General features: G+C 45.5%; 2 protein-coding genes across 4 annotated transcripts in view; one reads left to right on the forward strand and one right to left on the reverse strand.

The window, feature by feature from the left end:
- smg7 (SMG7 nonsense mediated mRNA decay factor) overlaps positions 1–8763 on the forward strand; it is a 14155-nt gene extending 5392 nt beyond the window's left edge. Inside the window, exons 7-23 of one of the 3 annotated variants that reach the window (XM_024268657.1) lie at positions 1311–1461; positions 1536–1671; positions 1853–2009; positions 2077–2236; positions 2312–2382; positions 2548–2608; positions 2691–2810; positions 2883–3294; positions 3372–3513; positions 5077–5423; positions 5503–5802; positions 5966–6115; positions 6334–6417; positions 6504–6654; positions 6726–6896; positions 6973–7130; positions 7203–8763. In XM_024268657.1, coding sequence (XP_024124425.1) covers positions 1311–1461; positions 1536–1671; positions 1853–2009; positions 2077–2236; positions 2312–2382; positions 2548–2608; positions 2691–2810; positions 2883–3294; positions 3372–3513; positions 5077–5423; positions 5503–5802; positions 5966–6115; positions 6334–6417; positions 6504–6654; positions 6726–6896; positions 6973–7130; positions 7203–7316 — 2885 coding nt within the window. In that variant the 3' untranslated portion in view covers positions 7317–8763. The remainder of the gene's footprint in view (positions 1–1310; positions 1462–1535; positions 1672–1852; positions 2010–2076; positions 2237–2311; positions 2383–2547; positions 2609–2690; positions 2811–2882; positions 3295–3371; positions 3514–5076; positions 5424–5502; positions 5803–5965; positions 6116–6333; positions 6418–6503; positions 6655–6725; positions 6897–6972; positions 7131–7202) is intronic. The other 2 variants (XM_036216280.1, XM_024268658.1) reach the window with 2 other exon arrangements.
- A 13990-nt stretch (positions 8764–22753) lies between these two features.
- LOC112144293 (tripartite motif-containing protein 16-like) lies at positions 22754–24507 on the reverse strand. The gene has a single exon (XM_024268777.2). The coding sequence runs from the start codon at positions 24495–24497 to the stop codon at positions 22833–22835; it is 1665 nt and encodes a 554-aa protein (XP_024124545.1). The 5' UTR covers positions 24498–24507; the 3' UTR covers positions 22754–22832.
- Positions 24508–26352: the final 1845 nt, after the last annotated feature.

Consider the following 26352-nt stretch of genomic DNA (forward strand, 5'->3'; position numbering starts at 1 on the left):
CAGAAGTGAAGTAGCTCGCCTTAAAGTCCAGAGCTAAGTTGACAAGTGGAGCATTACATTAGCTGCATTAAGCTACAATTAAATGTAAGCTAGAGTCAAAAAGCAGCCGTAATAACCACAACATTAAAGAGGTAGCACAGATTTATGGGTGGTCCGCCAAACTGAAAAATATTCGGTCTGCGCAGGTGCAGTGGGTGTAGGTAGGAAGGACTTGTAGAACACCTGCAGGAGAAAAACCCTGCTCTGTTTGTGAGCAGTGATTGGAGCTTTTATTGCAGCATCAGCACAATGAAAGAATGAAATCAGTACATTCTAACATCTCCTGCTTCTCTTCCTTTTTTAAAAATATGAATTTTCCCTCTTATTTAAGAGCAATGTCTCAAAGCACTTTGTTTAAATAGCATCCTGAGGGTTTATTTATGTACAGGAATATATTGAGTCAAGATGTCATTAGTGTTTTACTTTTATAACTAAGCCTCAGTGAGCAAATATTTTGAGTGTGTTTATGTGTCTATACATTTTGAAATACTTTATGCAAGAATGTTTTATTGAATATATCTTTAAAGCTTTAAACAAGAATTGCAGGCTTTTATTTAGTTTATTGTTGTTGATTCCGATCGCCAGCTTCATTTGATTGAAGTTCTGTTGTTTTAATGCCAGAAACAATTGAAGGAGAAAAACTGCCTGATTAATTAAAGGCTTAATAAACTATTGTCTTTATTTTTAGTTGACATAGAGCTGAAGTTTAAAGTTAATGATGGTTAAGATGTATGTTTTACATCCAGTTCATGCCTTATCCGATTAGACGACTAATCGAAAAAATTAATTGGAGATCAGTCGATCATTAAAATAATCGTTTGTGGCAGCCCTACACAGGAGCAAGGAAAGCAGTGAGGTTGAGATAGAGACACCACGTCTTTTTTAAGTAACATCAAACAAAGTAGTTAATGCCATGTCTGCACTGTCGTCACGCCGGCACACCATTAATTGTTGGTCTGGTAAAAATTGATGATGGCACCAGACGCTACCAGTTTCAATTCCACATCTCGGCTAATGACAAACGCTACATGGTCTGATTTAAAAGAAGTGACTTGGGGGTTGTGTTGTAGTGTTGTGTTTGCTGACTCTTGTAAACTTCACGTGGGAGCAGCAGAGAAGGAGCGTAGAACAATGACCTAGAAGGAGGTGTAATGAACTTGAATACGTTGGTACAAACTTTTACTCGCCATGTGACAAGTAGCCCTCAAACCTTTACTTAAAATACTTCCAATTGGTGAGAGTTCATTCTGGACCCTGCATGTGTCTTACAGGTCAGCCCTACAACCAGCTGGCCATCCTGGCCTCCTCCAAAGGAGACCACCTCACCACCATCTTCTACTACTGCCGCAGCATCGCTGTCAAGTTCCCCTTCCCAGCCGCCTCCACCAACCTGCAGAAGGCGCTGTCCAAGGCCCTGGAGAGGTAACTGCTCCCCACCGGGCTTCAGGTTAGTTTGACGAGGAACCTGAGAGTAAGAAGATCTTCCTCCTCTGCAGTCGTGACGAGCTGAAGACCAAGTGGAGCGTGTCCGACTTCATCAAGGCCTTCATCAAGTTCCACGGTCACGTGTACCTGACCCGGAGCGTGGAGCAGCTGGACGCTCTGAGGCAGAAACTGGAGGAGCAGTTCCAGGTAGGAAGTCCACAGGTTACATCTGTGTTTACGGTATTTGATTTTTTTTCTTACTGTTTTTTGAGACTGCAGACTTTGTAAATGTGATCAGTTTGCTTTCACTGTAAAATTGACCTCAGAGGTCATTGTGGAGGTCTCTCCCTCTGCTGGCCGTCTTTCAGCACTTTGACTGTGTGTGCAGAGGCTGATCCTGCAGAAAGCCTTCAGCTCTCAGCAGCTCGTCCACATCAGCGTCATCAACCTGTTCGAGCTGCACCACCTCAGAGACCTGACGGGGGACGAGCGCAGCTTCAGCGGCGAGCAGCAGACCTGCTGGTTCCAGCTGCTCGGCCTCTTCAGTAAGACCGCAGACCTTCTTCTTTTTAAGATCTGAGTGCAGGTCGTGAGTTATCTTTGTCCCCTCAGTGTCCTTCCTGGGCCTCATGTGCAGCCGGGTTCTGCTCAACAAGAACCAGGGCGAGGAGATCATGGGCGAGTGTCCTCTGCCGGCCATCAAGGTGTCTTTGGACTGGCTCAGGTTAAGGCCCAGCATCTTCCAGGAGTCTGCTGTGGAGCAGAGGCAGCAGTGAGTTCCTCCTTCACTCACATGGATCTGTCCTGAGCTGCTGATTCTTTAACACCCCCTCCCTCTCTCTCTCAGTATCTGGGCTTGGCTGGTGTCCATTCTCAACAGCTTCCAGCCCAGAGAGGAGGACCTTTCCTGCCCCTCAGGTAGGACAGACTCCATCTTCAGTCTCACAGGTTCTCTGGAGAGCCTTCAGTGCCTCAACTCTCCACGGGGTGAAAACTTTGCCCCCCTCACCCCGGTAGAGTTGCAGGCCATGTGTCTCTGCTTATTTGTTAGCTTGATATTGGGGATGTTTGTTTTTTCCACAGCTGCCCCCCTGCCAGAGGAGTTTGAGCTGCAGGGTTTCCTGGCTCTGCGGCCCGCTCTCAGGTACCCCCCTCCTATTCCTCTCTGAGGTCAGAAGATGGAGAAGCCTTCCTGTGTTGATGCTGAGCCGTGTTTGTGTGTTCAGGTGTTTGGACTTCACTAAAGGCCATCAGGGTATCCTGGTGGACAGGGAGGGACTGCCGGTGCATGCCCGGCACCAGCGACTGGCCAGCCTGGGAAAGTGGGTGTGTGACACCCAACCGGGGTAAGAGTCCTTCCTCCAAGGGGGAGTTCTGTTTACTGTTCCTAAAGCTCCTCATTCGCCTCCTCCCTGCAGGCTGATGCAGTGCCATGTGAGTGAAGATGGGCTGCTTGTCTTCCTGACTGATATTCCGGAGCGGGCCATCGAGGAGCCGCAGGAGAAAGAGGCGCCGGTGCTGCAGGAGTCGTCCAACGGGGAGCAAAACGACGGCGGGAGCTCTGGCCTGAAGTCGGTGCTGTCTGCTGGGAGGACGCAGAGCTCGTGGTCGGATGGTGGCGAACGGCCTGTGGTCACCTTTAAGGAGAACATCAAACCCAGAGAGCAGAGCCGCGAGCCGGCCAGAACCCCGGTGCTGAAGGACGCCAGCAAAGAGCGCCGGGACTTCCTGAAAGCGAACACGGGGAAAATAGAGCCAAAGAGGGACGGCAAGAGGAAGAGCGAGGTGAAGAAGAGCACTCACGACAAGCCCCCAGACGCTGGCAAACAGGTGGGGGGCGGTCAGTCATACGATGCCACTGTTTTTGTTTTGGGGGGCCACATGCTGACCGATCGACTCTCCTGCAGGTGAAGGCGCAAACAGAGCTCAGGAAGACTCCGGTTTCCGAGGTCAAGAAGAGTCCTGGCACTCAGACGCAGACCACCTGCTCCTCTCAGTTCATCCCCATTCACCACCCCGGAGCCTTCCCCCCCCTGCCCAGCAGACCAGGTGGGTTTCTACTGCAGGGGCTGACTCCGCCCCCTCATCTCACTCAAGGAGAGTTCTCAGAGAAACTGAAGACAACTTGAAATGTATGAAACATAGGATTGGAACATTATTCACTCTGGGATGAAGCTTCCTCCTCTCACAGACGTTTCCTTAGAATAGAATAAAATAGAATAGAATAGGAAATACTTTATTAGTCCCTTTGGAAATCCTCAGGGAAATTCAGGTACCAGCGTCTGAACAGCACACAAATGGAGGAAAATAACAAAATAAAGTAAAATCGAATAACAAAATAAAGTAAAATAGACTGAATATAGTTAAATATGCAATAGAAAAAATTATAGAAAATGCAGAAAAAAATCCTTCTGCTCTTTCAAGCCAAGACCGTCCTCAGAAATAAACCCAACTTATGGTTAGAACAATTGTGCTGTTAGATCAAAGTTTTAAAGTAGAAAATCCCACAAACATCCATGCTAAGAATGAGACTGGCCTCTAACTCATGTCACCATTTGCATACAAATACTGAATAGCAAGTGGCGCTGTTTACTCCTGTCAGCTGCAGTCACTGAGATGCAGCCTTTATTTTTCTCAACATGGTTCAGGCGTCGTATTTCATTTAAAAATACATGAGTGCTTTGAAATAGATCTCTTGGTCTAGCGAAACCTCTACTTGCTACTTATATTAGGAACAAATTCTATTGATTCTCCTGAGCAGTAGTTATGGGATAGATGATGTTCTGGTTATGTGGGAATACGCTGGTTTTATCAGCATTAAACATTAGTTTAGTTTAAACAACTGAAACACACACAAAAACAATTCATCTTATAACCTGTACAATAAAGTACGATCAGAAATATATAACTTTCTCATCAGCATAAAAATGATTTGTGGGTTTTCAAGATAATTATACAGCTTCTTTTTGTAGATAGGGAATACAGTCAGTTTCAATACTGAGCCCTGTTGGACTCCTTTTGAAAATCTTATAAAGAAGAGATGAAGCCATCCATCAATTTGCTGATACATTTAATAGATAGTTTACAAACTATTATGCAGCGTTTTGACCTGAGACTTTAATGACAAAGTACCAGCGCCTTATGGAAGAGGAAACTTTGATAAATGAAGAGATTTTGACATTCTAGTGAGTCAGTGAGATGTTTGCTGTTAATAGATGTTTAAAAGCTGAATCGCACTGGTCTGTTTGTGGTGCGTCTCTGTTGCGTTGACGCACACAAAATAGAACGTTCATTAGTCAGTCTTAATGTTGACCTCGCCTCCGTCATGTCTTCTTCCAACATCCATCCATCCCTCTGCATGGACGCTTTATACAGGAGTTCTGTTCCGAACTAGAGATACAACTGAGATAAACTAACTGACAGTGGTGAGATGGACTCCCTACACATCGTTGATGGACTGCAGACAGACCGGTGTAAATATGGGTCAGAGGAGGGTCTGACTGGAAGGGATTTGTCGTCTGTAATGATACACAAAGAGTGTGATGCTCCATCCAAAGCTATTAACCTGTTTGCAGATATTCAGAATCCCGGTTTCTGCTTTGTTCTCTTCAGGTTTCCCGCCCTCAGCTTACGTCATTCCTCCCCCAGTGGCGTTCCCGGGGCTCCAGGTCAGTCCGGGATTCACCTTCTCCCCCGGAGTTTCTGTGCCCGGAAACTTCCTCCAGCAGGCCGTCCACACCCAGGCAGGAGCTCAGGTTCAGGGGGGGAAGCAGTCCCACATCCCCTACAGCCAGCAGAGGCCGTCGGTGCCGGGCCCCATCACCCCGGGCCCCCCCACATCGTCCCAGCAGGCCTTGCAGCTCCAGGTTCAGGCCATGAGCCAGCAGCAGTCACCCACCAAGCCGGTGCATCAGGTGGGGCTGGGGAAGAGCCCACCCCACCATCCAGGACTCCAGCAGGTCTGACCCCCCCATGTAGCTGTAGGACCCCCCCTCCCAGCTCAGTGCAAAGTTTAACATTGATGTTTCCTCTGAGCAGTTCATGCAGGTCCAGGATCAGCCCGCTCAGATGTGGAGCCAGGCCGCCCTGCAGAAGATCCCCCCCCTGCAGGTGTCCCCGAAGCAGCAGCCCCCCTTCTTCATGGCGCCTCAGGATCCCCTGAAGCTGTTTGAGCCCCCCCCACAGCTCTCCAGCGTGGACAACAAGTTCTCTGATGTAAAGATGTCCGACTTTCCCTGGGAGCCCTGGATGAGCGACATGAGGATGAAGAGACCCCCGCCGGGGGTCGTCTGTCCGGAGCAGGAGGCCTCGGTGGGGCCTCGAGGACCCCCCTTTGAGGTGAGCTGCAGAGGCGTGAGTTGGGTAGAGGGGGGGGGCGCTGTAACTTCCTGTTGCTCAGCTTCTAGAAAGCTTTCCTTCTTTTTCACTTTCGTCTTACCGGCTTCACTCTTTCTCTTGCCCCCCTCCCTGTCCTTCCTGTCCTCGCTTCATCTCTCACTAGGACAACAAGAGCTCGCCTCTTCTCCCCCCCGACCTGTTAAAAACTCTAGCAGACTTGGAGGCGGAGGAGGAGCTGCTCTTTGCTAAGCCTCCTGACTTCTTGCAGGCCTTGGCCGGTCCTCTGAGCTCTGCTCCGGGACCAAACATGTTTGTATGTAGACCTGCCGCCCTCGTCTCTGGCCCCGCCCACAGCGGAGCTGCTCTGTTCTGGTTGGTTGGTGTGAGCCCACGACTGCGGGCAAGCGTTCCCTGGATCACACCAAACATCCCGCTCCGGGCATGCTCGCATTGCTGTGGGGTCAGGATGTCAGAACTGCTGTGATTTTGAAGTGGGGGGGTTGTTCTGACCTCTGCTATCCTCGTCTGCAGTCGAACCAGAACAGGATGGAGAGCGGGCCCGAGCCCAGCAGCCAGTCTTCCTCCCTGCTGCCAATCCCAGGCTTCCCCATGCAGGTATTCTGCCCCCCCAGGAGTGAAGCTGAAGAGCAACACAGCTTCTTCTGCATGATTGACAGATGAAACTGACTCTGTGTTTCCAGGAGTTCAACCAGAAAAGCATCTTCAGTCAGTTTTATGGCAAAAACCTGCCCCCCAGCTCCAAGCCGGACACCCCTATGGTGCAGCAGGAGCCGTCCCTCTACTCCCTGTTTGAGGGCACGCCGTGGTCCCCCTCCCTGCCTGCCAGTTCAGGTAGGTGTCAGCTGCTGTTGATGGAGCTGTGGAGCGTTTTTCCTGAACACATGCTGCCCTCTGATTGGCAGATCACTCCACCCCCGCCAGTCAGTCTCCCCACTCCTCCAACCCCAGCAGCCTGCCCTCGTCCCCCCCCACTCACAGCCACGGAGGCGTGCCCTTCTCCAACTTTGGGCCCATTGGTACCCCAGACAGCCGGGACCGCCGGGGAGCAGACCGCTGGAAGGCAGACAAGAGCGGTGAGTCTCGCTTTGACCCCCCCAGAGCTCATGCTGGGGGGGGGCTCATGGATAATGAGGTCTTTTTATCCTCCAGGAACCGTCAGCGGCTTCGGCTTGGACTACTTACCGACTGCCCCCCCCTCCACGGCGCCTGACACCACTTGGCATCAGGGGGGGTCCACAGGCTCCTGGACCAATCAGGAGACTCCGATGGAAGAGTCATCCTCTACCGTGTTGCTCGACAGCTTGAAGGTTGGTGGGGGCACCGAGCTACACATGGGGAGGGGGCGGTCACACAAATAACCTGTGCTCTTACCCCCCCAGTCTATCTGGTCGAGCTCCATGATGCAGCCGGGCCCGTCGGCGCTGGAGCAGCTCCTCCTGCAGCAGAAGCAGAAGCAACAGCGGGGCCACGGCGCCATGAACCCCCCCCACTGAAGGCCGGCGCCGAGCGGCGCTTTGTCCAGATGTGATCAGTTCACCACCAGGAGAAACGGGGGGGCATGACACGACACGAAGTTTGAAGACGAGCTCCAAATAAAGTGGGAAATTAAACCTGAAGATGGTGAAGCTGGGGAGGCGACGACCCCCCCAACGCAGCTGAGTCACCACCCACACCGCCCTCAGCCGTTGAGGAGCAGTGGCGCCCCTCCCGGACCGGAGGGTGCAGGGATACCTTCCGCTGGGGTTTCCTTCTACTTGTGGAAATCTAAACTTTGAGGGACAGCCCCCCTCTAACTGGACAGCCCCCCCTCACCAGGTCGAACCCCCCTGATTTTATTAGACTTCAGAAGATCCCAGAAGGCGACGTATGCTCGGCTTTGACGAGCGCAGGTTTTTAGCGCCTCGTCGCTGCAGCCTGAAGCAGAGTCACTGTGGGAGGGCGAGGACCGTGTGGAGGTCAGGTTCAGGGGGAGGCGGAGAAAAAAAATAGATGGGACTTCTGCGACACACTATTTCTTTGGAGGATGGAGACAGCTTTGGTGTATCTGAGCTGGAAGGAGACGGTGTTGCTTAGTCTGATACGCTCGGCCTTCATGAAGGCGGGGAGGGTCACGGTGGGGGGGACTCAACCAAAACTGTCAATCTTAGCTGTAGCGCGTAGCTTCAAGAGGTTGCAGATTCTCCGAATAAAAAAAAAAGAAAAATGTGATTTGTTCGTAGCGATTTTAGCTTCTAGGCTTCTCTTCTATGTCTTCTTGTTACTAACGAGAAAAAAAAAGGAAAGGCTTAACCCCGCCCACTTAGCTAACCTGCATTTACACTCTTCGTTTGTGTTCGCTGCAACTCTGTCACCAGTTGGTGGCTCCGCCTTTTTTCCTGAAACGTAGATGAGTGTTTGTGCTGCGTGTTGGCAGCTTCCTCACTTCTGCCTGAGAAGTTCCTGACTGACGGCGGCGGGCGTTGACGCCGGTCCAGGAAACGCTGATGGGTAAAGGAAAGGCGGAGTCCTGTCCGGTTTTTTGCGGCGGTTCTGGACCTGCTGCTCGATCAGAGCCCGGTTCTTTCCAGCGGCGTTCAGAGACTCCTTGCTTGTTTTTAACCTTGAAATCCTTGTTTCTGTGTTTTAAGGAGGCAGATCATGTTTACCTGATGCTGGAGGTGTGCGAGGGGCGGGGTTTGAGAGGGTGTGATGCTTTCAGCGATCCCGTTTGTTGGAAAGCCAATCAGAGTGCAGCTTTTGGGACAGCTGACCAATCATTCTACTTCCTGTTTGAGCCAGCAGAAGTCACTTTTCCACCTGAAGAAGAACAGTTCTGGAGTTCAGCCCGGTTTCGTTTTCCCGCTGACGGGGGGCAGAGTGTATATTTTCCATGTGGTTGTGCTTTTTCTGTGCATTTACCAGCTGTATCTGAAACTTAATAAATCTCATGAATGTGAGGAAGCAGGTGTCTGTGTTTTACCTCCTGATCGGACCGGTTCTACTGGTGGGATTTTAGATTCAGAACTCGGTGAGAGTTAGAAATTACATTATATTATAAATGATGATCTGCTGCCCTCTGCTGTTCATTTATGGAAATTGCATCTTAAATCACAGCAGAATCACAGCAGCAGCTGTTCTGAATCAAAGGATAATTGGGTGATGAGTCATAATAATTAAAAAAAAATAAAAAATATTACCAAATAATTAAGTTTTATTTTTAAACGATGTTTATTATCAGAATCAGATTGTTGTACAGTGCAATGTAGAAAATTTACTCACAATTCTAACAATGAAAGATAAATTTAAAAGTTTTTTTTCTGTGATTTACTTTTAAGTAACTTTATTAATACTTTTGCTCAAGTACTTTAGCTCTGAGGCGCATTTCCACCATCACTCATACCTGCTGTGTTTGTGTTTCTCTTCCAGCTTCTGTCCACCAGTCGCCGCTGAAGATCCATCTTTCTTATACTGGACGATGCTTTGTTCAAACTGTCTGAATATTTCTTCAGCAGCAGTTAGTCGCTCGCTAATAAATTCTCTAAGAGACTGAACTAAAGACATCATTTCAAGGGAAAACTATGTATATTATTTGCGGATGACAACTTTTTTTTATGAAGGAACAAATTTAGTTGACGTTATGAAGGTGATACAAGCAGAATTAGAAAATATGATTTGATGTGAATAAATTATCTTTAAACTGAAAAATCCTATTTTATGTTATTCAGTAATAAAACTGTTGTTTCTGTAAACATAGGTGGTACCAGCATGAAAAGGGTAAATTAAATTAAGTTTTCTGGGTGTAATAATTGATGACACTTGTCCATGGGACCCACATATTGGTATTGTAAAAACAAAAATAGCTAAAGGAATAGCAATTTTACACAAGCGGAAATGGTCTCTAAACCAGAATGCATTACACTTACTTTATAACTGATCGCTCCACACCTTCAGTACTGAGGAAATTTGGGGTAATACGTATAAAACTTATCTAACTTCATAACATTACAAAAGAAGGCAATAAGAATCGTCACTGGAAGCAAATACAGAGATCCATCAGGACCACTATTCAATCACCTGAAAATTCTACAGTTTAGTGACATAGTCAGTTATAATATTCTCAAACTTATGTACAAAGCACACAGGTCATGGTTATCCCTCAATTTACAGGTTAGATTTAATAAAAGACAAAGTAATATCAACTTAAAAGGACATGCAATATTTAGAAAACCAAAAATTCGAACAAAAGTGTTGGGTCAGTGTACGGTCCCAACATAAGGAATCCACTGGATAGGGACATTAAAGATATAAAAACAATTGCTGCCTTTAACAGAGTTATCAAGGAGATGTTAAGCATATATTAGAGATAAGTTGTAGAAAAATAATTTCATAAATCTTATGTAGTTAATGCCAGTGGACACAGTGTGGGTAAATAGAATTAAAGGAGGGTTTCTTTAGACAACTGTTTATGTAAATGTGTATTTATTTATATATATTTATATATCTATGTAATACCTGGCAGGATTTGTAAATTCATTTTTCTGTTTGATACATTTTGATTTAATTTGGTTGATTTAGTAATAGCGGCAGATAATGTAAGTTTTCTTCTTTCTGCTCCTTGATATATATTAATACATATCAATGGTACTACTAAACTTTGTAGTTTTTGCTTTTATTTCACTGTTTTAATAATATACTTTCAGCAACTTTTATTTAATTAGATCCAATATGTGTAAACTCGTAGTTAGATTTTATTCTCCATGCATAATTTTTGTTGTTGTTTTTGTTTTTAAGTGGACCTTCTCCTCGAATCAGCTCTGACCTTCCAAACCTCAGCAGTGGACGAAAAAAATGATGATCTGCTGCCCTCTGCTGTTCATTTATGGAAATTGCATCTTAAATCACAGCAGAATCACAGCAGCAGCTGTTCTGAATCAAAGGATAATTGGGTGATAAGTCATATTAATTAAAAAAATAAAAAATATTACCAAATAATTAAGTTTTATTTTTAAACGATGTTTATTATCAGAATCAGATTGTTGTACAGTGCAATGTAGAAAATGTACTCACAATTCTAACAATGAAAGATAAATTTAAAAGTTTTTTTTCTGTGATTTACTTTTAAGTAACTTTATTAATACTTTTGCTCAAGTACTTTAGCCCTGAAGCGCACTACCACCATCACTCATACCTGCTGTGTTTGTGTTTCTCTTCCAGCTTCTGTCCACCAGTCGCCGCTGAAGATCCATCTTTCTTATACTGGACGATGCTTTGTTCAAACTGTCTGAATATTTCTTCAGCAGCAGTTAGTCGCTCGCTAATAAATTCTCTAAGAGACTGAACTAAAGACATCATTTCAAGGGAAAATCCACAACACTTTGGGCTAGCACTAAAGCTAAGCTAGAGTCACTTTATTTACTTGTTTTCCAATTGAAATCTTGTTCTTGTTTAGTACTGTGTTCAAAGACATTTATATTCACCAATAAGTGTATTTTTTACATCAGTGGGGGTCCTGGCACAGATGTCACCCTGGGCAAGCCACACCAGTAGTGTCCCCACCCCCCTAACCCCTTACGACCCAAAAATGTACAATTCAAATATTTTAAAAATACCAACTATAGAAAGTATTACAAGAAGCTTTTCAATCCTTATAGGACAACAAACAAAACTAAAAGTAATAACTTATAAGAAAAACTTCACACCATTACACATGTTTAATTGAGGCTTAAAAATGGAAAACAACCTACAAAATACACTATAAAATTGGTCTACTTCTCTCTGTAGGAACTAAAAAAAAGTGCCAGGAATAATTTGGAAGAGCATCTAATAATAGAACATTTTTGCTAAGTATATCATGGTAGAGGGGATTGAAGCAGCATATTTTGAATGCAATTTCTGAGAACAAGCTGAGGAGCCACAACTAAATAATTCTAATAATACTGAGAATAAAAGACAAAGTACTGAATAATATCTAAATAACATGATGGCAAGACATCCTTTCCTGTTATGCTATTTTAGTGAAACCATGAGTAAAGGAATAAACTTAAATTGGTTGGATATGACCAAATATTAAACTGTATTTAATTAGCTTAATGCACAAATACAGTGTACTGTCCTGCAATGTGATGAGGGCGCCAGTTTGAGCGTAAGCCAGCAGAGGGCGCTGTTGGACAGTTGTATTCACCTTCAGACAACGAGAACAGACGAGCTCTGCTATTCATATTACAGAAAAGAAATACTGAATTATTTTTTCCCCTCATCTGTGCCGCCCCCTGGAAAATGCCGCCCTGGTAAACTGCCCACGTCGCCCATATAAAAAACCACCACTGTTTTAAATATTTCATGTTGTATTTTTGAAATATTTTGTTTAAAAAAAGTTTACTTCCGCCGGATGTGGTACGGAAGATGTCGGGCGGGTTTTAACAAAATAAAAGCACAAACCAGGAAACGTTCATGAACGGGCAAAAAAAAAAAAAAAAAAAAAACTAACAATAAAAGTTGTGAAGTTTATTTGAAGCCTGCCACAGTGTTTTCTTATTATTATTACATTATGGTTAAACCATCATACAGAGTTCTTCTCCTTAGTGGACTCTATTCCCAGTCACTACATTCTACTAAATTAACTCATTTAGGTTTTTAAAGAGGACATTTGAGGTTTTTTGATGACACCAAAGGTTAAAGGGTGGGGCTCTGGGAATTGGAGCTTTTGTATAATTAAACAATGTTTTTTCTTAGGTGATGTGGAGGTAAATGCATGATGGAGTTTTAGAGTCATTGTACAGGAAAATAAATAAGTAACTTTACCTGAAGAAAATCACGGAATAAAGTCTAAATCTTTCAAGAATAAACTCATTGGCTACAATTATCAGAAAAAGTCAACATTTTTCTAAAGAAAAATTGTATTGTCCTATTACAATTTATAAAGTAGTTCTAAAAGTAAAAAGTTAAAGATTTTCAAACTTACATTTTTAGAAGAAAGAAAGAAACGTAGATTCAGCAACATCTCCGAGCTGTATGATGTCCATCTGATTTCTCTGAATTGTCCTCAGCATAAATTAAACAGGTAAAAATCTAATCTTTTCCTGGTAAAATTATAATGACATTTTTTGAATAATATACTTGTGACTTTATTCTCATCAATTTTTTTTTTTTTTATATTCGTATGCCCTTTTTTCTCAAAATTTAACAGCTTTCCCCCCATAAAATGTAGACTTTTTCTTCTTTATTTTGTGAATTTATTCTCCTTTGTTGTTTTTTTTCCTTATTTTTACAATACAATTAGTGGCTATAAAAATCCTGCAAAGCTGGTCATTTCTTTTGACAGGTTGGGTTGAGATATGTCTTTGGGAAAAAAAAGACATCTGTATAAAATACATAGAATAGCCTATGGCCTCCTGATACATTTTTGATAGAAAAATAAACCCAACTTTGATTTTGAATGGAGTTACACTGGAAAAAATTAACATTTTTGTGAAATGCTATATTTTTTGACATTTTAGAGAGTTTGCATTAAATATAAAATTACACAGAGTTATATGAAATGTAGAAGTAGTAAGTATAATTCATGTAGATGTCATTGATTTAGTAAAGATTTTCAGAATGAAATCTTCCATTCAATGCTTTTCTTTTATTCAAAATAAATATTTTTTGTAGTAATCTGCCCAAATAGCCTGTGTTATGTCATTGCTTCTTGTGTCCTCAACATTACATACATAGAAGTGTATTATAAACTTGGAAATAGTCCAAAAAAAAAACAGTAATGAAAACAACATGAAATTGAAGCAAGAGCTACGAGTTTGCTGACTCATCAAAAGTCTGATCTTTGTTTCTGAAAGCTGAAGTCATTCGAAGAGCACTCAGCTTATAGAGGATGAGAAGCCTTTTCCTTTCATTTTTAATAAACACAAAACAGCTTCATGTTCCAAAAACCACAAAGATGAAAAAGGCCTGAAAGCAGGAACCTCATAAAAGAACCGAACACCTCCAGAATGTAGAAGCAGCTGAAAGAGATCATTGGGAGGAGATTGTCAGATTGCTGGTGCTCTCTCATTCTTGACATCACGCTCCAGAAGTTCCACCTCTCCAACCCCTCCATCAGATAAGGTTTACTTTGAGGAAACCTCAAACCACGCTCACTTTCTGCTGCATGCTGCCATAGAAAAACAATTCAACAGTTTTTGTACGGGTGTTTTTCGCCGTGTCTACGTACCACAGTGACTGAGGAGGCCTCGCAGTCGTACAAAAACCCAGCAGGGCTCTTCAGCCCCCCGACAGAGATCCCATCTTTGTTTTCCTATCACTTTCTACGGCTTTTCCACACCAAAACCATCCATTTTCTTAAGCCAGAGTGAAACAAGAAAATCATCTGAATGGAAAATTAGTAAAAAATCCCGATAAACAAATTTTACAGCAAAAGAAGCAGCTGGAGAACCCAACAACACTGGAATATCTGTTCTGAGACAAAAGACATAGATTCTCCAGTCAAATTAGCAGTTAAAAACAAGGAAGCAGGCAAGGTCTTTTTATTTTCTTTACTCTAAAGAAGAAAATGAAGCAGACAAGCTGAAAACATCACTGGAACATTCGGACTGATGATCCACTTCAACTTTGTGAAACTCTTTAATGCTTTGAGCTTCCTCTGGCATCAAATAATTTGCTCTATCACGAAATTCCTGAGGTACTTTTGTGTCTTTTTCCTAATTTAATGTTTTAAAAAAGAACATATAAAGTTAAAAGCCTGCTGAAATCAAATAGAAGGGGTTTTAAACCAACTGCCCTTGGAGATCTTAGAAATGTAGAAAACTATCCGCTACCAGTCCTTCAGAGTTTTAAGAGTTAAATTAAAAAGGTTTTTTAAGATGAATAATTGGTTTAGACTCAGGGGTGTCTTTGGAAACTGCTTTTCCATTGATTAAATATTGTCATTTTAGTAATATTGTTGTGGGATAAATGTAATTTCTGTCCATCATTGATTTTAGATCTGTTCTAAAAATGAATGTGGCTTTGTTCTATAGAAAGGACAGGGAGACAAGGAGACTGGCAAAGGTCAAAATACAAGAAGGCCAAAGACAAAGTCAATACTCAGTATAGCTTGTGAACAAGGCAATGGTTCGCACAGAGCAGAGAGCAGACAGGGTATATATAGAAGGCTGATGAGGCTGATGGGAAGCAGCTGGAGATGACATGGAGGGGAGAGCATTGACTGATGGGATATGGAGTGAGGAAGTGGCTGACAAGATCAATACTCAGGAGAGGGCTCCCTCTGGCGGTCAAAGATGGAGCTGGGAGACCGAGCCCTGACAGAGCCCCCCCTTGCGAGGGGCTCCGGAAACGAGAAGGCCACCAGTGACGGGGACGGCCCCGGGGACAGGGAGCAGATCGATCAGGGTGAGCAATATGAAAGTCCGAGATCAGAGAGGGGTTGGAGATGTTGTCCGAGGTGACCCAGGAGTGTTCTTCCGGGCCGTACCTCTCCCAGTCTACGAGATATTAAAGCCAACCGCCCCTCCGTCGGGAATCCAGGATCCTATTGACGAGGTAGGCCTCCTCACCATCCACTATGAGAAGGGGCACTGTGGTGTTGACGGAGTCAGGAGGCATCACCCCCTCTGGAGGTCCGATGGCGGGTTTAAGCAGGGAGACGTGGAAGGTTGGAAAGACATGGTATTCTGGAGGCAAGGCGAGACGTAACGACACAGGCGTGACTTGGTTTATAATCTTGAAGGGACACACATACCTCGGATTGAGTTTCCTACAGGGCAGCTTCGTACGGAGATCCCGAGTCAAGAACCACACCTACTGGCTGGGCGTGAGGTTAGGCTCTGCACGACGCTACCGGTCAGCCCGAGCTTGAAAACGACAAACGGCATACCGTAGTTGGACGTGTGCCGCCTCCCAGGTCTCCTCGCTGCGTCCGAACCAGTCATCCACGGCTGGAAGTTCCGAGAGGCCCCCAGACCAGGGGAAGAAGGGTGGCTGGACACCCAAGACACACTGGAATGGGGTTAAGCCCGTGGATGCCTTTTTCAATGAGTTCTGGGCATATTCGGCCCAAACCAGAAACCTGCTCCAGTCCTCCTGATGTTGGCTGCAATAGGTCCTTAGGAACCGGGTGATGTCCTGGTTGAGCCGCTCTAATGTCCGTTGGACTGGGGGTGATAACCAGATGTTAAATTGACATTGATGCCCAACCCCTTGCAGAGGCCCTGGCAGACGCGGGAGATGAACTGAGGACCATGGTCAGAGACGATATCTTCTGAGATACTGTAGTGACGGAAAACATGGTTGAAGAGGTGCTCGGCGGTCTCCATAGCGGTGGGCAGCATGGACAAAGGGGGCAAGCGACAGGGTTTAGAGAAACGGTCAATGACAGTGAGTATGGCGGTGTTACCGTTGGTTCGAGGCAGATCCGTGATAAAGTCCACTGCTATGTGCGACCAGGGTCGTTGCGGTGTGGGTAACGGTTGTAGAAGTCCAGATGGGAGCTGACATGGGGTCTTGGCCATTTGACACTGGCTGCACGCGGTAATGAACTGAGCCACATCTGCCTGCATGGTAGGCCACCAGAAGGAGTTCTGCATTAGAGATTGGGTACCTGCCATACCTGGGTGACCCATTGCTGGAGTGTCATGCACCAGATGTAGGATCCATTGTCGATGAGTAGGAGGCACATAGAGTCAATCGACAGGACTGGATGGTGGGAGAGGTTCGTGCTGATTAGTCTCTGACAGTTCTGTGATTATACCCCACTGGATGGGGGCCAGGATGAGAGAGGCAGGTACCACGGGTTCAGCAGAAAGCACTTCCTCTCCTTTCGACTGATGCAGGTGGAAAGCCTTGCTGTTCTTGGACCCTAGTCGAAAAGTTATCTGAAAATGGAAGCGGGAGAAGAAAAGAGACCAACGTCCTTGACGGGGGTGTAACCTTTTGGCAGACTTGATGTACTCTAGGTTCTTGTGGTCAGTCAACACCAAAAATGGATGTATAGTCCCTCCAGCCATTGTCTCCACTCCGTGAAGGCCTCTTTCATGGCAAGCAACTCCCGATCCCCCACGTCGTAGTTCCTCTCTACATCACTGAGTTTCCTGGAATACAAAGCACATGGGAATAGTTTGGAGGGCTGACCATGGCATTGAGATAGCACTGCTCCTAGGCATGTGCTGGAGGTGTCCACCTCCACGACAAACTGAGTCGAGGGGTCAGGCTGTTGCAAAATGGGTGAGTGAGTGAAGAGTATCGTGAGTTTCTGGGAGACTGTGGTGGCTTCCTGGGTCCATTGTAGGCGCTTGGGTGCCCCCTTGAGGAGAGAGGTGAGTGGAGTTGCCACAGAGCTACAACAAAGGGTAAAACAGCGGTAAATATTGGCAAAACCAAGGAATTGTTGCAATTCTTTTACTGTAGAGGGTTCAGGCCACTGTAGCACGGCCTCCACCTTGCTGTCATCCATGGCTACGCCCTGGGCACTAATGATGTAGCCAAGGAAGGTGATGGGCGTTCGATGAAACTCACATTTTTCTCTTTTGGCGTACAAATGATTGTCGATAAGCCGCTGTAGGACCTGCCTGACATGAGAGATGTAATCATCGAAGGTAGGGGAGTAGACTAGGATGTTATCCAGGTAGACAATAACAAAGCACTGGAGCATGTCTCTGAAAACATCATTTATAAATGCCTGAAACACAGAGGGAGTGTTACAGAGACCAAAGTAATGCCCGGTTGTGGTTGAAAAACCCTTTTTCAATTCATCCCCCTCCCGGATGCGGATAAGGTTGTACGGGCTGCGCAGATCCAGCTTAGTGAAGAACCTGGCCTGACGCAGCTGCTCCAGGGCTGGGGGAACCAGAGGTATGGGGTATAGGATTTTGACGGTCCTTTCGTTAAGACTACGGTAATCAATGCAGGGGCGGAGACCTCTACCCTTCTTTTTAACAAAAAAGAAGCTGGTGGAAGTGGGTGACGTGGAGGGTCGGATGAACCCTTTTTGTAATTCTTCCCGAATGTAAGCCTGCATGGCTTCAGTGTCGGGTTGTGACTAAGGAAACACTCTTGCTCTAATTGGGGTGTGTCCAGGGAGGAGATCAATTACACAGTCATATGGGCGATGAGGAGGAAGGCGTGTGGCGTGTTGTTTATTGAACCCCTCCTCTATATCTTGATACTGAGAGGGTAGGAAGTCTGGAGTAGTGAAGGAGTTGTCCAAGGCGATGTCGGTAGTGGCCAGCTGACATAGCTGCTGCTGTGCAGAAGCTCCAGGCAGTTGGTGATTTTGACGACAGAATGGAGACTCGAACATGAGTGCCTTTGTGGACCATATGATGGTGGAGTCGTGGGTCTCAAGCCAAGGCAGAGATCCCAGACGGACGAGAAGCCTGGTCCGGATGGTCCAGATGAAAACGAGCTAGCAGGTCCTTGTCCAAGATGTCCTGCTCGGGCACCCACTGGTGATGTTACGGACCATAGCCTTCCCAGTCCACCAGGTATTGCAAACCGCGGCCCCCTCTCTGAGAAGACAGAAGTCTGTTGATGGTGTAGGCCAGACCACCATCCACATCACGTGGTGGGGAGGCGCTTCCTGTGATGCATGTAGAGAACTCTCCTTAGCAGGCTTCAACTTGCTCACGTGGAAGAAGGGATCTATCCTCAAGGAAGGAGGAAGAGCCAGTTTCACAGCAACTGGTTTGACGAGCTTGGAAATGAGGAAAAGTCCTATGAAACGGGGATGCAGCTTCCGTGGACCACCTTTCAGGGGTAAGTCAGTTGAGGACAGCCACACTTTGTCTCCAACTCTGTACCGTGGTGCAACAGACCGCCACTATGGTCAACCGGTCCTGGTTCTCCAGCAACCGAGCACAAAACGTCCTCCAAGTGCGCTGGCATCGTCGGATGAAGGCAGCAGGTCCTGATGTAGATGCCAGGCCCTCTTGATGGGGGAAGAGCGGGGGCTGGTAGCAATAAGCTGCCTGGAAGGGAGAAAAAAAACCACAGAAAAACCAGAGGCGTTGACTAGAGAGTTATGGACATAGTCTGCCCAGGGGAGCTGACCTGACCAAGTGGAGGGATTCTTGGAACACATGGCCCCCAATGTCGTTTCCAGATCTTTTTTGTAGAACTCGACCTGGCCATTGGTTTGTGGATGAAACCCTGAACTCAAACTGACCTTTATTCCCAGACCTTTATTCCAGAAGGCGGATACAAACTTAGGTCCCCGGTCAGATACTATATTTTCAGGAAGTCCATGCAGACAAAACACGTCTTTTGACATCACTGCTGTCAATTCTTCAGCCGAAGGAAGTTGTTGAAGAGGTACAGCATGCACTAACTTAGAAAAACGGTCCACTATGATTAGAATCACAGAGTTACCTTTGGAGTCTGGGAGCCCGGTAATAAAGTCCATAGTTATGTGAGACATCGGTCGTGAAGGTACTGGAAGAGGCTGAGGGAGTCCAGCAGGGAGATTCCGGGAAACCTTGACCCTGGCACAAAAAGGACACGAAGACACAAAAGCCCTAATGTCAGAGGACATCGTGGGCCACCAAAAATCACTGGGCCACTAAAAAGGCAGTCCGAGTTACTCCTGAATGACAGGCGAGTCGGGAACAGTGCCCCCACTTGAGTACCTGTGGACGCAGGCCAGAGGGAACAAACAGGCAACCAGCTGGGCAGCCAGCAGGAACAGAAAGGTTAGTAGTTACTGCAGCCTTGACCTTACGTTCTAAAGCCCAGCGAGTTGTGGTTAACACTAGCTCAGGGGGCAGAATAGTGCTGTCTTTTGTAGAGTCTACGGCTATATCTTCCTGGAATTGACGTGATAGGGCATCTGGCTTGATGTTCTTTGTGCCAGGTTGGTATGACAGGGAGAACCTAAACCTGTCAAAAAACAGAGCCCACCGTGCCTGGCGAGGGTTGTCTTTTAGCAGTTTATATGTATTCAAGGTTCTTATGGTCAGTCCAAATGAGAAATGGCTGCTCAGCACCCTCTAACCCAGGGGTAGGGAACCCTGGTCCTCGGGAGCCGCCTTCCTGCATGTTTTCCAATATACCCTGCTCTGGCATGTTCTTATTGGCTGGACACACCTGGACCAGGTAATTGTTTAAGTCCCTCCTCATGACAATTACCTGTCCAGCCAGGACAGGTAACGTGAGGAACGTGAGGTGGCAGCATTTAAGCAGTTCATTAAGCAAAAGGGACTCCAGGACAAAATTCTACCTGAGACCCAGTCAATATGGGGAATGTGTCTACACAGCCATGGGTAACCTAAGATAATGGGGGGCTTCATAGTCTTAACCACAAAAAAGGACATAAGTTCATTGTGGTTACCAGATAGTCACTTTCACAGGTACAGTGCGTGCAGTCACTTTGTGTAATAAAGATCCGTTAATTGCGTTGATAAGTAGAGCCGAACTCAGAGTTTAGAGGGGATCTTGAGTTTATCAACCACTTCTTGAGATATTAGATCTCCATCAGAGCCAGAGTCAATAAGAGTGTCACCCTGTCGCTGATTGTGTGACACGAGGAGGCTTAGAGGAGGTTCAGAGAGGACGAAAAGGAGGCGGGGACAAGGCTCACCAGTTGCCCTATCTCTGGGGAGCCCTGGTGTTTGATGAACAGCTCCTGATGAAATGACCAGACTGCCCGCAGTACAGACACAGACCTATCCTCATGCGTCTTTGCTGCTCAGCTGGTGAAAGTTGACCCAAACCCAGTTGCATGGGCTCCAAAGAAGGGCTGGAGATTGGAGTAGGGCTGACACTGGAGGGATGAGTAGGCACAGGTCCCACAGGCACTGATGAAAGACCTGCTCCACGGGTGGTGCCGGACCGCTCCTGGAATCTCTCCCTCATCAGTCGATCAATCGGAGTGGCCAGTCGATTAACCCCTCCAAGTCTTCAGGAAGCTCCCTAACTGCAAGTTCATCCTTGGGCCGGATGACCCCTTGCAAAACACATCCACTAGGGTCTCTTCTGGCCAACAAGTGCTGGCAGCCATGATGCGGAACTCCAGAGCAAAATCAGAAACAGTACGAGACCCCTGTGAGAGCTGGAGGAACTGGGAAATCAGCTGCCCCATGAGGTGTAGATGGGTTGAAAAGGACCCCCCAACACCCGTGGAGAGAAACCGCCCGCCGGGCAATCCCGCCAAGCACCAAGACCAGGGCACGCAGGGCCGCCGCAGAGGTTCCCCACACCCAAGAGCAGGAAGGCACAGAAACACAGAGAGTACAGGCCCCAGCCCAGCCAGAGGAGCAGCCCCCCACACTCCGCCAGGACGGCCAAGGTGGGACCCCACCCCCGGAGAGCCCCACAACCCCCGGAGAGCAGCCCACCACCACCCAGCGGTGCCGAGCATACCCCCGCCCCACCCCAGGTACGAGCCAGGGCCCCCCAAGTGCGACCCACTCCACGCTCCAGACAACCGCCCGCCCCCACTGCGAGAGGTCCAGGGGGGGAGCAAGGCAGGGGCCGCCCACCCCCGCCGAGAAGAGGGGCACCCAAGAGAAACGGAGGCCCCAAGAAGTGATGTAAACAAGGCCCGACAAGGCACACCCACTGATGGAGTTTTGGAGAGGACTAGTACTCGAGAGCAAGGACCGGAACTCGCACCACCGAGACCCGGACACCCCCAGGCTCCGATGTAGTTTGAACCCCTGCTAGATCTTAAATCTCGGGGATCCCACTCCTGGCATGGGGAGGAGACCGGCGGGCCCAGGAGACCGGCACCCAAGAGACAAGCCCACCAGGCCGAGGCCCCCCTGCCAGGGATGGGGTAGGGGACAGAAGGTCGAAGGTCCCACCTTCCTTGTGTGATGCATGCGTGTTTGTTTGTTAGAGTGTATATTTGTGGTGTTAGAGGTGTGTGTACTAAAGGGTGCAGTTAAAATTGGTGAGAAGGCCTTAACAGGACATCTCCTGATTGCTCGCAGAGATGCCCCATCACCCTCCCACCAGCGGCTCTACATGTCTATGGTGCGGTTAAAATTGGATGCAACTTAAATAGTCTTAATTACAAAGTGCAGGCAGGTGTGCACTTCTCCACAGAGAGCAGCAGGGAAGGAGGAACCCTTCAGGAGGAGTGACAGCGGACCTACAAAACTCAAAATGGCAGTGAAAACAGAAAAAACACCTCTCAACTGTGTCAGAGGGACTCTGATCAGTGGTGGTAAATGAGCATCAATGCTGAAAATTTTCACAATGAAAGAGCCAGAATCAAAAGTTGAGAGTTCAACATTCATCTGTCCTCACACAAAAACAGCAACTGCGTTTCACAGTTAGACTGAAGAATGCTCACTTCCTGCATTGAAATACTCTGAGTTTTGTGTTTAAAATGTGTCAAGCTTCAAGAAAACTCTTCATTTACTTTGTTGTTGCTGCTCCAAAACAAAAAACCAAACATATTTTTTGGCTGTCTTAAAACTGTGAGGTAAATTTCCAGGAAAACTGCCTTAAGTCCTTCTTCTGATTATTCCAACTTTTCTTCATCAGATTTCACACAAACTCTGGAATGAAGAAAAAAAGATTCAGGGCGTTTTTATTGTTAAATGATCAGAAACAACAAAGACAAGAAAATCTTCAATCCAAAGTTGTCAAATGAAGCAAAAAGACAGAAAACAAAATTGCAAATGTTCTTATTTCTACAAACACAATCTTCTCCTTCAGTTTCTTCTCTTGTCGTTTGTGTGTAAAACAAATGCAGAGAAAGTCTTTGATTGTGACGTCTCTGATTCCATTTGTGTTGCAGATTCCTTTAGTTCACATGACAACAACACAAAAACATGAACACAACATTTGCGGTACATTTAATTCAAACAGTCAAATCCCAAAGTTCAAAGAAATGACAAGAAAACAGATTTTACTTCAAAAAGTTTGAGATTCATCTTCAAAAATGTCTCAAATCCACATTCTAGAGATTTGTCATTTCTCTCTTTATTTCTGGCTACAAACTCGACTCCACAGAATATTAACAGTTAAAACGTTTAGTTCAAAATGATGGAAAGCAGAGAAATCACTAAAAACAAACATTTCACTTCTTTCAGGAACTATTTGAGTTTACACAACTCTGCTGAGGTTCCAACAGGATAATCCAGCAACACTCCAGCATGAAGCTTCTGAGTGAATGTGGTCTGGACTCTGTGGAGGAGAGTCATGCTTTCAGAGACACTGTAGAAGGACAGAACACCTGCTCTGTGATCCAGGTACACTCCTACTCTGGAGGAACCAGGAGCTGAGATTGAGGTTTTTATGTTGTTGTGGTAAAATGAGAAACTGTCTGGATAACAACGTAATGCCCAAGATTTATCATTGAAACCAAATATACTTCCATCTCCAGATCTGCTGATGTTCTTGTAGGCGACTGCTACATAAACATATTTTCCTCTCCACTCCACCTCCCAGTAACAATGTCCAGTCAAACTCTCTCTACTCAGAACCTGAAAAAAATCAGTAAATCTGTCTGGATGATCAGAATCAGACTGAAGTTTTTCCATAAATGTCACCTTTCTGTTCTCCTGTGACAGTAACAGTTCTCTGTGTGCTGTGTTTGGATATAGTGTAATTTGACATGAATATTTCAAGAAGTCAGCTCTGTTCTTTGGTTCTGGTTCTGGTTCTGGCAGTAAAACATCCACACGAGTGACTGTCAGTGAGATGTTTGTCCATTGCTCTCTCAGAATCTCCTGCAGTTTGTCTCTGAGCTCTGACACAGTTGCTGTCACCTCCTCAAAGTATCTCAGAGGACGGACATTGATGCTGGATGAGTGTGTGGACTCACTGAGTGGTGGCAGTGAGGGGTAGTTGAGCAGAAACTGGCTGTGATCCTCTGTGAGTGAGAGCTGCTTCAGCTCAGCGTCTCTCCTTTTCAGCTCAGTGATCTCCTGCTCCAGCTCCTCCTGAAGATCTTTGACTCGACTCACTTCAGTTTGCTGCTGGGATCTGATCTGCTGCTTCACATCAAAGCTTCTTTTCTGGATGAGACGGATCATCTGAGTGAAGATCTTCTCACTGTCCTTCACTGTTTGATCAGCAGAGTGATTGATGGCCTCCACCTCCTGTTGAAGCAGCTTCACCTCTTTCTCTCTGTCCTGGATTCTCTGCTGGATTTGTTGTTGACTCTCCTCCAGATCTCTCTGCCTCTCAGTCCTTTCTGCTGCAGCTGAGACTGTGTCGTGTCCTCTATGTTCTTCCACAGAGCAGAGATAACAGATACACTTCTGATCAGTACGACAGAACATCTTCATCACCTCATCATGAATGGAGCAGATGTTCTCCTGCAGGTTCTTGGAGGGTTCCACCAGCTTGTGTTTCTTGAATGCAGCAACATCCAAATGAGGTTGAAGGTGTTTCTCACAGTAAGAGACCAGACAGACCAAACAAGACTTGATGGCTTTCAGTTTTCTTCCAGAGCAGAAATCACAGGACACATCTTCAGGTCCAGCATAGCAGTGATCAGCAGGAGCAGCTTGGAGTCCAGTCTTCTTCAGCTGCTCCACTAAAGCAGCTAACATGGTGTTTTTCACCAGAACAGGTCTCATTGTGAAGGTCTTCCTACACTGAGGACATCTGGGGATTTTCTCCTCTCCATCCCAGAATCCTTGAATACACTTCATGCAGTAGCTGTGTCCACAGGGAATAGTCACCGGATCCTTCAGCAGATCCAGACAGATGGAACAGCTGAAGGTTTCTTGATCCAGATCATTTGTGGCCATTTTTCTTCAGAGTTCCAGTTGAAGAAGCTGCTGTTCTTTCTGTAGTGAAAGTTTCTTTACAGCTTGTTTCCCTTTTAAGACTTTGAGCTTTCAAATGTTTCGTCATCAGGAGGAGGGATTTCAGGATTAGATTCCAGGATAATCTGTGACTTTACAGAAGACTTACTGCAACTCATAAACATTTAATGGTTTTAATGTCAGTCAATGATAATTAAAGTGACAAAGTACAAAGTTCTTTGTGGTTATCATCAAATGTTCATTAATTCATTTTCTTGTCCGCTTCTTCCCTTTCAGGGTCGAGGGGGTGCCAGGGCCTATCCCGGCTACTGATGGGCGAAGGCGGGGTTCACCCTTGACAGGTGGCCAGTCTGTTTCAGGACCTCACATACCTACAGACATACAGACATACAGACATACTCACAGTCACACCTAGGAGCAATTTAGAGTCACCAATTCACCTACAAAGCATTTTTTTGGACAGTGGGAGGAAGCCGGAGTCCCCCAAACAAAATACACTATTTTGGAATAAAAACAACCTAAACAGAAAATTAAATATACATTTTAAGAGCCTAACGTTTGGGTGAAGGTTTAGTACTCCATGGACAATTCAAATATTAACATTAAATAAAAAAAAAACAAACAAACCATTATCAAGACAACAAAGAATAATAGTAACGACTATAAAGCAACCAAATGTAATACAAAATATCAGCAACTACACGTACTGCAAGTTCAACACTTTGTGTCTTCTGGTAAAGATTCAAGTGTCATGCTATTGGAGTTATAAGTAATCTGCAGTTTTCATTGATTCAAGACCGACGATTAGGTCATAGAATAAAAAAGTTCCAAACCATGTTAAATTCCAAGGAAATTTTAAATTCATGCGATCACTTCTCTCATTACAATCAGCCAAAATATTCATGTACCCCATGTTTTTTTTCTCAAATATCATGTTGTCTCACAACCTGGTCACAAGCCAATAAAACACTAAAATCCATGGAGTCACTTTACAACCAGACAATTTAAAACATGTGTCCATTAGTCACATGCCCACATGTGTCAAACTCAATTGCACAAGGGGCCAAAATCCAAAACACACCTTAGGTCGCAGGGCAAACACGATAAACATTTATTGAACACTACAAAACTACAATTTTAAAACTTAAAACTGTAACTTTTTAATTATGAGCTCGATATATAGCATTACCTGCAATAATGCTAGCGTGAATGCTGTAAGCTAAATGTGGCCACTGAAGATGCTAGTGCTGAAAGATGCTGAATCTAATAGCTGAAAACACTCAAGCTGATAGCCAGCTAAAATATTAGCTAAATGCCTAAAAAAACCTAAAAAAACAAAAACAAAAAAACTTAGGTTAGCCAAAAGAGCTAGCATGTATCCAAAAAGAAAAAAACTGCTAAACTTCAAACTATCTTAAAAAACAAAAAAAAACTAAATTAGCCAAAACAGCTAGCTTGTCGCTGAATCATTAGCTGAAGTCCAAAATAGCCGAAAAATCATAGTAAATGTCAAAATAGTCCAACAAGCTAGCAGAATGCCAATTTTTAAAACTTTAAAACCATAACTTTTTAGCATAATTATGAGTAATAAACAGACAAATATTATTTCAGAATAAATCAAGTTAAACCTTAAACAATTTTCTAAATTTTACTCTCCATAAAATATGCTTCAGTTGTTCGTAGGATTACACACTGACCCAAATTTATATACAAGGGACTCCTTGGACTCCTTCCATCATATTTGAGTGTGGCTCTGCAGCACAGATCAGATGGACCTTATGCTCTCCGGTCTCGGAGCGTGTATTTGCTGTCTGTCCTGAGTGTTCGTACAGAAAAA

Source organism: Oryzias melastigma, linkage group LG17, assembly GCF_002922805.2.
Source record: "Oryzias melastigma strain HK-1 linkage group LG17, ASM292280v2, whole genome shotgun sequence".
Taxonomy (NCBI): Eukaryota; Metazoa; Chordata; class Actinopteri; order Beloniformes; family Adrianichthyidae; genus Oryzias; species Oryzias melastigma.

Excerpts from the sequence above, each read along its gene's own strand:
- LOC112144293 (XM_024268777.2), bottom strand. The coding sequence starts at position 24,497 with ATGGCCACAAATGATCTGGATCAAGAAACCTTCAGCTGTTCCATCTGT.